Genomic DNA, 15,821 nt, shown 5'->3' on the forward strand with positions numbered 1-15,821 from the left:
GACACATGTAAGACACACTGAATGACACACCACCCACATTGCTGACTCCGGCCAGAGCGGAGGATGAAAACGCTTGTGGAGCTACACTGTAGCTGGCTGCAGTGCCAGGGGAGGTCGAGTGTGACGGTTGGGGGAGGGGCAGTAGAGGGGTTGAGATGCGGGGTGCAGGGAAGAAGGGGGGAGGGGGTAGAGAGAGACTGAGTCATGACCTAAATTCCCTCCTCTGGAGCCCCCCCCAAACACACACGTTCTGTACACACACATCCGTAAACACACGCCCACTGATACATGGCTACATTTGTCCACCGTGGTCCTGCGTCTGCATCGAAATCCTCAATCATCACTGAGCACCAAGTGGCAGAATGCGAGACAAAGCACAAGGCTAACATCTGTGCCAAAGGTCACTAAGAGAAATGTGGCCAACTGGAACAAAAGCTAACATCACCACTGATACCATCATCATAAGACATATTCGTGTGTGTGTCTTAGCGCTCTGCCTCTCCTTCACACTGAACTAATTATGAACTGGCCTTCTGAATCGGAACGCACTGCCCTTCTCACACACACACACACACACACACACACGTAACACACACCAGACCACACCACTGGCCCCTAGACCAGAAACACACACACAGTCTCTGCGTGACAGGTGTATGGTCTGGGGTGGGGGAGAGGGACAAGAAGGGGGGGGGGTGCATGTGTCTCGCTGGAACATTCACATGGACAGAGGGCAGGACGCATGCAGGGACAGACACACAGACCGACATCCATATGCACAAACACTATGTCCTGTGTCATAGTGGGAGTGTGGGGGAGGGAGAAAGAGAGGTGGGAGTAGGATAGGAACTGGTGGCAGGCAGGCGGTGGAAGACAAATATTTGTGGACGCTTCCTGTGACGTCAAAGCATTTCCCAAATGGGCCTAGGCGAGAAGGCTTAAGAAAGTGAATCTGCATCTCATTAAAAAAAATAACAAAGCATTTTCCTTTATCTTAATCTCCACATGCCAGAGATCACAATGGATTCACAATTACTGGTTAACAAAAGGCAGCCTCAGAAGAGCAAACACACAAATATTTAGCGTAAAGGACGCTTGCGTACAAGGCTTATGGAGCACAAGCATGGCCGCGCACACAATGCAATTCATTCAGCGCTTCATTCATTCTCCCTCCCTCCTTTCCTTTCCCTTCCTCCTCCTCCTTTCTCTTTCCCTTGGTTTAAGGAGTGAGAGAGAGAGAGCAGGGAGAGGGGGAGGGGCAGGGTAGGATGATAATGCAGCACTACTCCACCCAACATCCAGCCAGACACACAATAACACACATACACGCAGGCGCCGTACACACACACACACAGTTGCTCAATTCGCTACAAGGACACGCTGAGCAAAAAGGAAACGACACACACACTCGTCGGCAACACCACACCCAAGCCCATATCACCCCCTTCCATCTTCAAGCTCTCATTCACAAACACATTTAACGACACACACACACACAGAGCGCCTAACCTTGCATTATGAAGTTTGCCAGCCTGTCTTCCTCTCTCTCGCCTCGCTCTCTCCCTCTATCGTTCTTTCTTTTCTCTCTCTAGTTCTGTCAGACTGTTCTCGGCTGGCTAGGTCCCTGCTGTCATCCACACCCAGCCCCTCCCCCACGGTCCGGCTCCAATCACGGACGGCTCCATTGAGGGCCAGCCAACCAGCACTAACCTCATTAGCATAGCCAGGCAGTGGCTAGGTCTGGTTTGGCTGTTGTTGTTTTTTAAAGAGACAGCTGGCCCGTTTCCCTGTAGCCACGGCCGCGACCCCTCACCCTGCTCCTCTCACTCATCTCAGGGGACCTGACTCTCCCAGACAACTCCCTCCATTTTATCTCAACATCACCCAAGGGCTGCATTTCACACCAATTTATTTAGTTTGGACTGGGGTAGCACAGACCAGAATTTTGTCTTATATGTCCAGAATTTAATAAGATATTTTATATGACTTCATTACCTTTTTATGACATTTGTATACACTACAAATTGAGGCTTGGCATGACTGGCAATACCAATTTATTTGTTTTACAATCTAGGCCAAAGCGATACCATTCTACCTTTTCAGTTAATTTCATTGTAAAAAATAAAATAAGAACACTGATCATGTTGTAATCTAACTGGTCTATTATCCTAGCCTGTCATGTACTCAGTCATCCTCATCATTTGTACCTTGCCTTGACATTCTTTCTCACGGCTCATAGCTCAGGCACACCAGCTTGGCCACCCACTAACCCCTCTTGAAATCCCCACAGACAGAAACAGGAAGTGAGATAAGGGCATTTTGCGCTCTCTCTGACTATCCCCAAGCCATCACTACACTATTCTACTAGTGGTGGGGGGAGGATCAATACAGTTACATATCAGGATATTATTTTTGGACTATATTTTCACAATATTGCAATATTATTTTTGAGCTAGTTGACTGTACCGGCACCAAAACTCCAGTATTTTTTCCTTAATAGCTTGTTCTGCATCTTCTTTTGAAATAGGGAGACAAATTTATTTTCAGCACTTTTATTTCCATGACTGATGAAAACTAATAATCATGCTCTCTCCACTCTCTGCAGCAGACATATGGTGAGCAATATGTTTGGAACACTGAATCACAAAACATATAACAGTGAGTGTCGCAATACATATCATATCGCCACCAAAGCAATGTAATAATTCCCAGACCTATATCCCATCTGCCACTCCACAAACCAATAGGCTGATCATTAATAAAATATATTCCATATCAGCAGCTGATGTACAGTGCATTCAGAAAGTATTCAGACCCCTTAACTTTTTCCACATTTTGTTACGTTAAGAGCCTTATTCTAAAATGGATTGAATCGTTTCCCCCCCCCCATCAATCTACACACAGTACCACATAATGACAAAGCAAAGCAAAAAAAATATATATATACTTACAAAAGTATTCAGACCCTTTACTTTGTAGTTTGTTGAAGCACCTTTGGCAGCGATTACAGCCTTGAGTCTTCTTGAGTATGACGCTACTGGCACATGTATTTGGGGAGTTACTCCCATTCTACTCTGCAGATCCTCTCAAGCTGTCAGGTTGGATGGGGAGCATCGCTGCACAGCTATTTTCAGGTCTCTCCAGATATGTTCGACCGGGTTCAAGTAAGGCTCTGGCTGGGCCACTCAAGGACATTTATTCAGAGACTTGTCCCGAAGCCATTCCTGCGTTGTCTTGACTGTGTGCTTAGGGTCGTTGTCCTGTTGGAAGGTGAACCTTCGCCCAAGTCTGAGGTCCTGAGCGCTCTGGAGAAGGTTTTCATCAAGGATCTCTCTGTACTTTGCTCCGTTCATCTTTGTGACGTTTGGCATTCAGGCCAAATAGTTCAATCTTGATTTCAGACCATAGAATCTTTTTTCTCATGGTGTGAGAGTCCTTTAGGTGCCTTTTGGCAAACTCCAAGCGGGCTGCCATGTGCCTTTTTACCCCCTTAAAAAATGCCTGATTGGTGGAGTGCTGCAGAGATGATTGTCCTTCTGGAAGGTTCTCACATCTCCACAGAGGAACTCTGGAGCTCTGTTAGAGTGACCATAGGGCCCTTCTCCTCCGACTGCGCAGTTTGGCCGGGCGGCCAGCTACAGGAAGCGTCTTGGTGGTTCCAAACTTGTTCCATTTAAGGATGATGGAGGCAACTGTTCCTGGGGACGTTCAATTCTGCAGAATTTGTTTGGTACCCTTCCACAGATCTGAGCCTCGACACAATCGTTCAATCTCATGGCGTGGTTTTTGCTCTGACGTGCATTGTCAACTGTGGGACCTTATAGACAGGTCTTTCCAAATAATGTTCAATCAATTTAATTAACCACAGGTGGACTCCAATCAAGTTATAGAAACATCTCAAGGATAATCAATTGAAACAGGGTGCACCTGAGCTCATAGCAAAGGGTCTGAATACTTAAGTAAATAAGGTTTCTGTTTTTCATTTTTAATACATTTGCACAATTTTCAAAAAACCCGTTTTCACGTTGTCATTATGGGGTATTGTGTGTAGATTGATGAGGGGAAATTTTTCCCCCATCAATTTTAGAATAAGGGTGTAATGTAACAAATGTGAAAAGACAAGTGGTACATTCCGAATGCACTGGAAGTGCAAAATATTATAGACATAGGCATGTGATAATCACACATTCAATCAATTTGAAGGAAACTGCACATCCTCTCTGGAGGAGAGGAAATCAGACCTGTAGAAACCATTTTGTATTATGAATTTGTGATGGAGGTGTGAGAATATCATGTGAGAATACTCATTACCATATGACTATTAACCTGATAAAAATGAATTGTGAAATCTTAATATTCAAATGCCTATTATAGAAAAATACAAGATGTAAGATGCGCAGTCTGTGTATGGTCAGTGTGTGAGTGTGCGTGTTATCTGTAGGTCAGTGTCTGTGTGCGCGTGTTTGAGTGTGTCGCAAAACATGGCTCCTTACCCTCACAAATGCGGTCAAGTCTTTGTCGCTTTACTTTGTGTTTGTCCATTAGAGCCATAGGCTGGCAGTCCTAACCCAGGACACAGCAAGACAACAGCACAGAGCGCTAAGGAGCCCCTTCCAAAAGAACACCAGCACTAGAAACCACTACTGCCCACTGAGCAACACCTGCACAGAGAGAGATATAGCAATTGACAGGGAGAGAGAGCGCAAGAGAGACAGAGTTGTGACCGGGTAGAACGTGAAAGGTTTTATTAGTCATTTCTGTTGTACTGCTTCTGCAATATGGATTGCTTATTTCGTACAAATAAAGTTTGACCATTTGAGAGAGGGAAAAACCACACTATCACAGTTAGTGTAGGGTGCCGTTACTGCTGCAGGATCCTCAGAGGTTAGTTGATGCAAATGTGGTTTCAAGTTTAGCAGCCTTAAGATGTTACAATAACAAAGGGCACTAAGGTTTAGGTGTCTACTAAACTAATCATAATCCTATGTTCTTACACAAACAAAAGTGCGTCTTCTCTCTCCCTCCCAAATTCTTTCAAACTTTACTGGTACAAAATAAGCAACCCAAGTTGTTACACTTGCATTGTACAATATTGCATCAAACTAAATCGGAACTTACACCCAAATAAACACTTATCCATGTAGTGTGGTATTGGTGAGTGTGTATTCTGACTTCTGCTTTCTCTGTGGTAAATTTAAACCTAGGGCCTGTTTCAGTGCTTTGACAATGCATCCATTCTTCTCTCCCTAAAGATTATACGTACTCTGACTTGACTGGATTGGTGAAAGCCATGTAGTTGATAACCCTTGCTTTCACCTATCCAATGGGGTGAGATAAATTACCTAAACCAGAGGGACAGAGATGGTGCACTTTCCATTTTTTTAAATGGAAAGACTAGTAACCATATGGAGGAGTGGGTGACTTACCAGCAGGAGAATCCGTTCAGTGTCTGTCTGCTTAGATCTCACTGTCAAGCAAAAAAAATATAGTCTTATTATCCGAGGGTCTTTTTCACTCGCTCTCACACGAACACATGCACATTGATTAGATAACTGACAGGGGTTCTTCAACTTTTTCATCTCAAGACGCAAATTAGAAGTTGACTGTGACCCAAATCATCCTCCAAACGACACAATATAAAGAAGAAATGGTGTGTGATTATATACGATGTATTCTCATAACTACCGACCCACCTCTCACATGCCCAGGGCCCACTCATAACAATAACGTCAGTCACTTCTAGGCCAAACCCATATAAAAAGGTGAGTGCTAAACATGGAGTACTTTGGCAGAATGACAAAAGGCCTTATAACAAAAAGTGCTTGTGGAACAGTAGTTAGGCCTTGATCACTGTTAGATGAAGACTAGTGTCTAACATTTTGGACAGGGGTGTCTGCCATATTATAATGTGCACAAGTTATGCTTACAAACTGGACTCCAACTTAAAGAGAGAACAGTTAACACTAGTTGGCTACCATTTGATGACGTCCACTGGCATAATGTGAGGAAGAATTAGCCAGCCTAACTTTCCCTAATTAAAAATATCCATTCAAACCTCTAACTATGACACTTAGATAAGAATCACATAATTTGAGAGGTTGGGATAACGTTCCAAAACGTATAAATGCTAAAAGTAGCGATGATTAACGTTATGCATTCCAAACTTGAAACCCATCACAATGTAAATCAACAGTGACTGACTGGGTTATGGAAACAATGGCAGTTAATCATTTAACAAGAGCAAGGTTGATACAAAGTATCCAATAGTTGTTTGCGAGCTCAACCCATTACAACATATGGCTGATAAAGTACATTTCACTATCGAACAGCTAGCTACAAGTTTCAAAACTCTGCAGAAGCGGCCATGATAGCTAGCTAGTTAACATTAGCAATTAAATTAACTGTATGGCTACTAATAACGACCGTTTATCGCTTCTGGCTAGCTAGATAGCCAGTAAGCTAACATTAGCTAAGGTTAGTTGGTCAGTTAACCGTGCCAGATTAAACACATCGTTACTTATTATCGGAACCATGTTTGGATTAAACAAAACGCATGTTAAGCATCCCAAAAATACACGAAAAGTTAGACCTGACGGTGGCTAGTTTAACGTTATATTTTAACAAACATATCTAACTACCGTTGGATAGTTAGCATCGCAAGTTAGCTTGCTTGCTAGCCTAACGTTACGATGTGTGGGAGACGCGTACTGTTGGAGCCCATTTCATCCGATTCGTTATTAGCGAATTGCGCTACAATGTGAATATCTGAAATTCAGAAACGAAAGATCACGGAGGAAACGTGGATATCCCCAACGTGCACGTTAGTCGTGCATCATTCGCTACCCCGGTAATTGAGTAATGCACGAGCGGCGAATTATTTACCTAAATAATTGTATTTCGGTTGGATTGAGACAGTGTGCGTGCTTCGGTGGTCTTCCCTCTCTCCCGATCGCCATGAAATCTGAAAAAGAGGAAGTCGCCGGTTCGTGGGGGGTCAGGCCTCCCGCCGTACCAGTGTACACAACGTGTGACGGACAGGCAGAGTGCGAGGCATTGGTAGGAGGGGACGGCAGAGCGCCCTCAACTTCCACGGCGGTGGTCAAACAGTGCACCCAAAGCAGGGTTGCCAGGTCCAGCTAAAATGTATATCCAATGACCTTTGAAAACCTCTTTGAAAACCTGACACAAGGTCTGAAAACTGTGGACGAATTTTTTTTTTTGCAGCAAGGGGAGTTGACACATTTGGCCCTGCTTCGAGGACATCAATCACTTTTATACAATGGATTACCAACATATTCAAATAAATGATTTATATATATATATTTTTTTGTTCATTCTATTTCATCCTTCCACAAGATCTTGACCCGACACAAATCTAAGGTTGCTACCCAAGCCCTCTGGTTGGTCGTTCGGTTGCCAGAGACACGACCCAGTCGATCAGTTGTTCTGTGGTCGCGACTCAGTCGCTTGTTCTTAATGATCTATTGCCATACTGGCTGGCAACGTTCTTATCCCTTGCTTGCTAGTTAGCCAACTACGGCTAATTTACAGTCAGGTCAAAGAGTGCAGCAAGAATAACAGCAAAGTAGCCATATTTGTATTTGTTTAAGCTGTTTTCTAGAGACATTTGGATATCCATAATTATGAGCTAATGATGCGCAATTTCGCCTGGTCAGAGGAGCTAGCCACCAACACAGCTAACACAACCACTTCAAACAGAAGTTTTTCAATTGACATTTATTTGTATATATCCATAAAAATTATGCTAGATGATTCATGATGTTGACTAGCTGAAAAACGCTGCCTGCCTGTCTGTCTCATCCCGACTCCCTACACATTAATTTCTATGAGACAGATAGAGATCAAAGTTGAATATTGAAACAATGTTGCAAAATGTCGGACAAACAGCAAGGTTTATACAAATCTCCACTGTTGTTTTTATTGTGGAGATCAAGTTTATAAAGTGCCTGGCTGGGCTGACGAGACAGTGGATTGCACCGTCAGATAGGAACAGGGTAAATGGGCATTTTAAAGTCACATATTTAGCAGGTGGTAACTTGTGGAATAGACATCGACTGGGATTTGGTCTTAACAAACCAGCATTCAGGATTGGACCCACCGATTGTATAGTCAGGCAATAAGGTCTGAGGGGGTGTGGTATATGGCCAATATACCACGGGTAATTTCTGTTCTTACGACACAACACAGAGTGCTAGGACACAGCCCTTAGCTGTGGTATATTAGCCATATATCACAAACCCCCGGGGTGTCTTATTGATATTATAAACTGGTTACTAATGTAATTAGAGCAGTAAAAATAAATGTTTTGCCATACCCATGGTCAGCCAATCAGCATTCAGGGCTCGAACCACCCTGTTTATAATTATCCAATAAATCCTTTTTCCATAATGTTAGCGAGCAAATTAAGAAGGAATATTGATGTAATTTTTAACAATCTAGGCTAAGAATCAAAATTCTGTTTCCATCAAAATGATAATTCTTGCAAGTTTATGAATATGTCGCAAGAGAAAAGATAAATCACCAGTATTAAACTCTCCAGATCATTTTCCATCAATGGATGTCAATTTAGCTCGTTTTGACTGCTATGAATAATCATAAACTGGTTACCAACGTAATTAGGACAGTAAAAAGTATGTTTTTGTCATTCCGTGGTACACGTCTGATATACGATGGCTTTCAACCAATCAGCATTCAGGGCTCAAATCACCCAATTTATAATTGTAAATAAATCCTAATTGCGCATGTGCATAACTATAGATAAATCCGACAGGAGAGTTTGAGTGATGAAAGTTGGACAGAGGATCTGTGCAAGAAACACTTTCGATATATATTTATTGTATCAAATGTTAGGCTACAGTAGTCTGCAATGGCATAGAAATTAATAGCCTACTTGATGGCCAACAGATGCAAATGTAGCCTATCATTCTCCACATTTAATGTCATTTTAATTGTGGACTTTTTCCCACAACACAAGCATGCGAGGGAGTTCCTTAACTTACGTTTTAAATTTCCACTTGTGCAGCGCTCCAGATCCTAAAACTGAGCATGAGTAAAACCCTTCGCTTGATACTGTTATCCATAAGAAAAGTCGACATTAGAATGCAGTTTACATTAAACCACCTCTGAGCGAATTCATCTATAGAGCTCCAGTGCACCTAGTCATTTTCCAGTGCTATGTTGCCATTATATCAGTTCTAGTGCATTAATATGTTTTATGGAAAAAGGGTGTCTCCATAAGGAATGAAAATATGAACGGAACATGCAACAATTTCAAAGATTTTACTGAGTTACAGGTCATATAAGGAAATCCGTCAATTGAAATAAATCACAATGGGCCTCAGAATCTCGTCACGGTATCTCTGTGCATTCAAATTGCAATCGATAAAATGTAATTGTGTTCGTCGTCTGTAGCTTATGCTTGCCCATACAAGAACCCCACCACCAACATCAATATACCGCTCGCCCACACTACACCATACACGTGGTCTGCGGTTGTGAGGCCGGTTGGACATACTGCCAAATTTTCTAAAAAGACATAGGAGGCGGTATATGGTAGATAAATTCATATTAAATTATCTGGTAACAGCTCTGGTGAACATTCCTGCAGTCAGCATGCCAATTGCACGCTCCTTCAAAACTTGAGACATCTGTGGCATTGTGTTGTGTGACAAAACTGTAGATTTTAGAGTGGCATTTTATTGTACCCGGCACAAGGTGCACCTGTGTAATGATTATGCTGTTTAATTAGCTTATTGATATGCCACACCTGTCAGGTAGAATGATTATATTGGCAAAGAAGAAATCAAAGTAAAATGGACAATATGCAATGGGAAATCACAACTGTTGTCCATGAGTTTCATCCGGTTGTCCTGATCAGTGATTTCAAGTTTGTATCGTCAATGTTTTAACAAGCTGATCATAAGCTGATCACGATAACTCCTGATAAAACTGGGTAGCTGATATTCATAGCTTAAATAGCCAAATTGATTAGTCACAGGAATCAGGACTACTAAAGTCAATGCAATGGCCTGTTTTTAAAGTGGTAGGTTTACCACATAGATTGGCATTCATAAAATCATATTTCTGTCAACACTGTAGGCTACACCTCAGTAAGCACGGACCAACTCTGACGCCTTTTGGACTTATTTTTTTGGTGCAGTTCCGGACCGGCCTTCATTTCCACATGCACAGACATTGGTTTTGGTCCGATACGGACCAAATCTGAACCAATCATAGATGTCTATGTTTGGTTCAGATTTTGTCCGGTCTGGACCAACCTTGAACATGGATGTCTATAAATGACTTATTTTCAACTTTCATTCAGAACCAAAAATCTGCCTGATTTCAACGTCCGGAAAATACATATTTCCAACCTCTGTAAAATACAGTTGAAGTCGGAAGTTTACATACACTTGGGTTGGAGTCATTAAAACTTGTTTTTCAACCACTCCACAAATTTCTTGTTAACAAACTGAAGTTTGGCAAGTCAAACATCTACTTTGCGCATGACACAAGTAATTTTTCCAACAATTGTTTACAGACAGATTATTTAACTTATAACTCACTGTATCCCAATTCCAGTGGGTCAGAAGTTTACATACACTAAGTTGACTGTTCCTTTAAACATCTTGGAAAATTCCAGAAAATTATGTAATGACTTTAAAAGCTTCTGTTAGGCTAATTGACATTATCTGAGTCAATTGGAGGTGTACCTGTGGATGTATTTCAAGGCCTACCTTCAAACTCAGTGTCTTTTTGCTTGACATCATGGGAAAATCAAAAGAAACCAGCCAAGACCTATGAAAAGAAAATTGTAGGTACCACGTTCATCTGTACAAACAATAATACGCAAGTATAAACACCATGGGACCACGCAGCCGTCATATCGCTCAGGAAGGAGACACGTTCTGTCTCCTAGAGATGAACGTACTTTGTGTTGAAATGTGCAAATCAATCACAGAACAACAGCAAAGGACCTTGTGAAGATGCTGGAGGAAACAGGTGCAAAAGTACCTATATCCACAGTAAAACAAGTCCTATATTGACATAACCTGAAAGGCCGCTCAGCAAGGAAGAAGCCACTGCTCCAAAACTCCCATAAAAATGCCAGACTACGGTTTGCAACTGCACATGTGGAGAAAGATCGTACTTTTTGGAGAAATGTCCTCTGGTCTGATGAAACAATAATAGAACTGTTTGGCCATAATGACCATTGTTATGTTTGGAGGGAAAAGGGGGAGGTTAGCAAGCCGAAGAATACCATCCCAACTGTGAAGCACGGGGGTGGCAGCATCATGTTGTGGAGGTGCTTTGCTGCAGGAAGGACTGGTGCACTTCACAAAATAGATGGCATCATGAGGTAGGAAAATGATGTGGATATATTGAAGCAACATCTCAAGACATCAGTCAAGAAGATAAAGCTTGGTCACAAATGGGTCTTCCAAATAGACAATGACCCCAAGCATACTTGCAAAATGGCTTAAGGACAACAAATTCAAAGTATTGGAGTGGCCATCCCAAAGCCCTGACCTCAATCCTATAGAAAATATGTGGGCAGAACTGAAAAAGCGTGTGTGAGTGTAACAGTACTCTTCTGGCGTTGTGTACATCAGTCATCGACACGGAACTCCAATATGTAGCACCAATCATGTAGCTTTATTCTGATAAGAACGACACAAGATTGCACGTCATGCAATGCCCGTCTCACCATCCAACTCTGCACTCACGCACGCTGGTTTGGTGCTTGTTCACTGGGCAGTTACCAAAATAATACAATTACAATATAATATCTTTAACAATGTACCTGATAAGAACGACACAAGATTGCACGTCATGCAATGCCCGTCTCACCATCCAACTCTGCACTCACGCACTGTACAAAATATATGAACCCCCCCCACCAGACACAGTAAGTTGCTAGCTAATACTGGTGTGAATTCTCTACAACAAAATGCACAACAAATATTCTCCAAAAACCCCTGCATCTTATGTGTGATGTTTGAATAACATTTACAAACTATTTGATATAAATTGTACATTTAAATAATCACTTGAGAGCATAAAATCACTTTTGACGTACGGTGCTTTGCAGCCAACAACTTACCGCTGGTTTGGTACTTGTTCACTGGGACGATTCTAACTGGAACATCCCCCCTCGTAAGCAAGCTACGCAAACCAGCCAATAAGATGCCATGTTGAGTAGGTGAAGGCAAGACAAACTCAAACCAAAAACCCATTGGCTTAACAATAAAGTGGCAAGGGGAATCACCAATATAACCCTGTTACACTCCCCCCTACTGAATTCCACTTGCAAAGAAAAATAACAAAATACAAAACGGCACTGTGCAAACATACCAGATACAGAGACACTCAACATATGTACAGAATAATCCAGAGAAAAAAAATGTACTACCTAATAGAGAACTAAAAGGTAACGCTGTGTATATCAAGGATGCAGACCCTGCTTTAAATCAGTCACTAAATATTCCAGTCCTTAGACTATTCTCCTTGAGAATTAGAGTGAAAAGCGGTTGATCAAACCCCTTAGCCCTCATAGGTAAACATGCCCTGTCACATGTTAAGTACACTTGGTGACTTTCAAACATCCAAGTAATAAAATAAACCACCATAAGAGACTTTATCATATGTCACATTACCATCCTGCAACCTCTAATTATGGTCACAATGATGTAAAAGCAAAACAAATAAAAGATGTCAATACCATTGACCCTCTATTCACATATTTTACCTTCAAGAGCTAACTTTCTGCTGATTCATAATCTCAATCAGTCTTGACACTGGTTTAAATAGCCTTCCTGCCCTTGACCTAATATGACCCTGACTACCTTCAACTGCATAAGGGGTAACAGTGTTGTGCACTGTTGCAATAGTGTGTCCATCAACACAGTCAGTACTTAACTGATCAGGTAAGGAATGGTCCGCGTTTGGTAGGTCAGTACGGATATCGTAAGCAGACTGGTCAATTAGCTCACTCACTACACTGTTACAGTCTCGGTCAGATTCTTGAAGACTCTCTGATCGAGGCAGACCTTCCAGCTGCAGTATATCATCCACGGAAACCAAAGGTGGAATATCCTGAGCATCCAAGGATCGCACATCACCCTCCAGGCTTGTGTCACCTGTTCCTTCAGAAGACAACTCTGACACCCACACTCTGGTTCTGTACTCAGCACCATCATCCACTGCAGTGTCCATGGCAGCTGAGACCACTAGGCTGTCATTCATGTCCTCAGACTCTGTTAATCCAGACATGTCTGTTCCCTCCTCAACAGCAGCATGGGGAAGAGGAAGAAAGTTGACTGGCATTATCAGATTGCGATGGACCCTCTTCTCCCGTCCAGTGGAGCTGTTCTGAATCTTAAAAGTGTGACTGTCAGCATTCAATCCAGTGACAAGGTAGACAGTATCCTCCCAACGGTCAGCGAGCTTCCGCTTTCCCCGCTCCCCCTTGTTAGCCAGCAATACACAATCCCCAATCTCCACTGGTGCTCCTCTGACTCATCTGTCATAAAGGTCAGCATGCCTCTTCAACTGCTTCGCTGCAGATGCCTGTGCTGCATTCATGGCTTCTTTCAGATCTCTCCTCAAAGACTGAACAAACTGGTCATAGTCGACAACTTCTGGGTTCTCTATGACCGAGCCAAAGACTATGTCAACAGGCAGTCTTGGCGTCCTCCCAAACATTAGCAGGAAAGGGGCAAAGCCTGTGGTCTCGTGGATTGTACAATTGTATGCAAACGTAAGGGACTTCAGCGCCTGAGGCCATCTGTGCTTAGCTCTCGTTGGCAGGGCCCGGATCATGTTTCCCAAAGTCCTATTCATCCTTTCGCAGGACCCGTTCCCCATCGGATGGTACGGCGTGGTGTGAGACTTCTGAACGCCTGCAACACTCAACAGTTCGGCTATTAAAGCGCTCTCAAAGTTGGCTCCCTGGTCTGAGTGTATACGGCGAGGCATCCCGTAGACACATAAATAGTTGTTCCACAACTGATGAGCTACTGACTTAGCAGACTGGTTCGGACACAAGAAGGCATGAGCTAATTTGGTAAAGTGGTCAGTAACAACGAGCACATCCAAGGATTTGTTTGAAGAATCTTCTGCAGACCAGAAGTCTATGCACACTAGTTCAAGAGGCTCAGTTGTTATTATGCTCTCAAGAGGAGCTCTTGCTTCTGGATCAGGAGTCTTGCTCACAACGCATCTCCTGCAGCACTTCACATAGGCTTTTACCTCCCTCTCCAGGCCATGCCAGAAGAATCTCTGTCTTGTCAGGTAGACTGTTCTCTGTTGGCCCTGGTGGCCAGCTTCATCATGGACACCCTTCAACACCATTGCTTTCATGGAGGCTGGAACCACATACAGATACATTTTCCTCTTTGTAACCACATTCTTTGAAACACGATACAGTACACCCATCTTCATGGTCAACTTGTCCCAACTTCTGAGAAGACCCAAAACCTCAACACTCTCATGGGCACGCTCTCTCCGGGATGGTCTTCTCCCCCTCTCAACAAAGAAGATGACTTTGCTGATCACGTTGTCATCACGCTGCTTACTCATCAGTAGGTCGTGTGGCAGAACATCGACATTGGTCTGCTCTGATGGCATAACAGCCTGTGGGAGCTGTGGCAACAGCAGTGCATGTGAGCCCACTTCACCCACCCAGCACCTATGTGAATGAAGAACAGCTGCAACTTCATGTCTTGATAAAGCACCAGATGGGGGGTCAACAGTAGCCTGACAGCTAATGACCACTTCGTTGGAGTCAGAGGCTTTGTCAAAGGGGTGGCTAGACCAGCGAAACACATCTTGCACTCTGTCTGTGCGCACAGCGTCGGCTTCAGCTAGTAAGGTCTCGTACGGGACCCTTGTCAGGCGATGGAGTGCACTGGGTCGTACGAAGGGCTCTCTGCTCAAAGCATCTGCAACAACATTCATTTTTCCAGGGATGTATTTAATGTCAAACTCGTACCGTGCCAGCTTGGCGACCCATCTCTGTTCACAAGCATCAAGCTTTGCTTTGGTCAGAATGTATGTCAAGGGATTATTATCCGTCCATACCGTGAACTGCTGTCCCCGTAGCCAGTGGTGGAACTTGTCACAGATAGCCCATTTCATGGCAAAGAACTCGAGCCTGTGCGCAGGATACCTTGACTGTGCATAACTGAGGGACTTGCTCGCGAAGGCTATAGGTCTCGCTGTAGCTCCCGGTTCTTGCACCTGAGATAGCACAGCACCTAAGCCATTGCTGGATGCATCCACCGAGAGTAGAAAGGGTTTTCGAAGTTGGGGTGGGCCAACAAAACCTGGTCCAGCAAGGCTTGCTTTAGCTGGAATAAGGCCTGTCTGCATTCTGTTGTCCAGTCGGCAGCCGTCAACTTCCTGACAGGTGAGCTTCGCTTCTTTTTCCAGCGTGGAACCTTGTGTCCAGTAGTCAATCCAAAGAGAGGCTTTGCAATGGTCGAGCAACCTTCAATGAACTGTTGATAATACACCACCATCCCAAGGAATGACCTCAATTTCTTCTGAGATGGAATGTCAGTGCCATCTTTCATCAGATCATCTTCTGTTACTCCTGTAATGGCCCTCACCTTCTCAGGGTCTGTAGCTACACCATCCGCACTAATGATATGCCCCAGACACTTCACAGACCTCTGCAGAAAGTTACACTTTTTTGGCGCCAACTTCAGGTTGTGAGCCTTGAGACGCTCAAAAACCATTTCCAGGCGCTGTATAGCCAGATCTTCAGTGGGCGCATAGACCAAGACATCGTCACGGTA

The 15,821-nt window shown here is 43.4% G+C and overlaps 1 protein-coding gene across 5 annotated transcripts in view; it reads right to left on the minus strand.

Moving 5' to 3' along the window:
* LOC118375712 (C-terminal-binding protein 2-like) overlaps nt 1-15,821 on the minus strand; it is a 33,174-nt gene that overhangs the window by 13,269 nt on the left and 4,084 nt on the right. The window contains exons 1-3 of one of the 5 annotated variants that reach the window (XM_052507487.1): nt 6,883-7,116; nt 5,427-5,467; nt 4,494-4,661 (exon numbers count right to left, since the gene is read on the minus strand). In XM_052507487.1, coding sequence (XP_052363447.1) covers nt 4,494-4,551 — 58 coding nt within the window. In that variant the 5' untranslated portion in view covers nt 4,552-4,661; nt 5,427-5,467; nt 6,883-7,116. Of the gene's footprint in view, nt 1-1,509; nt 1,648-4,493; nt 4,662-5,426; nt 5,468-6,638; nt 6,749-6,882; nt 7,117-15,821 lie in introns of those variants that run through there. The other 4 variants (XM_052507493.1, XM_052507506.1, XM_052507490.1 and 1 more) reach the window with 4 other exon arrangements.

The sequence above is a fragment of the Oncorhynchus keta genome, chromosome 4, assembly GCF_023373465.1.
Source record: "Oncorhynchus keta strain PuntledgeMale-10-30-2019 chromosome 4, Oket_V2, whole genome shotgun sequence".
Taxonomy (NCBI): Eukaryota; Metazoa; Chordata; class Actinopteri; order Salmoniformes; family Salmonidae; genus Oncorhynchus; species Oncorhynchus keta.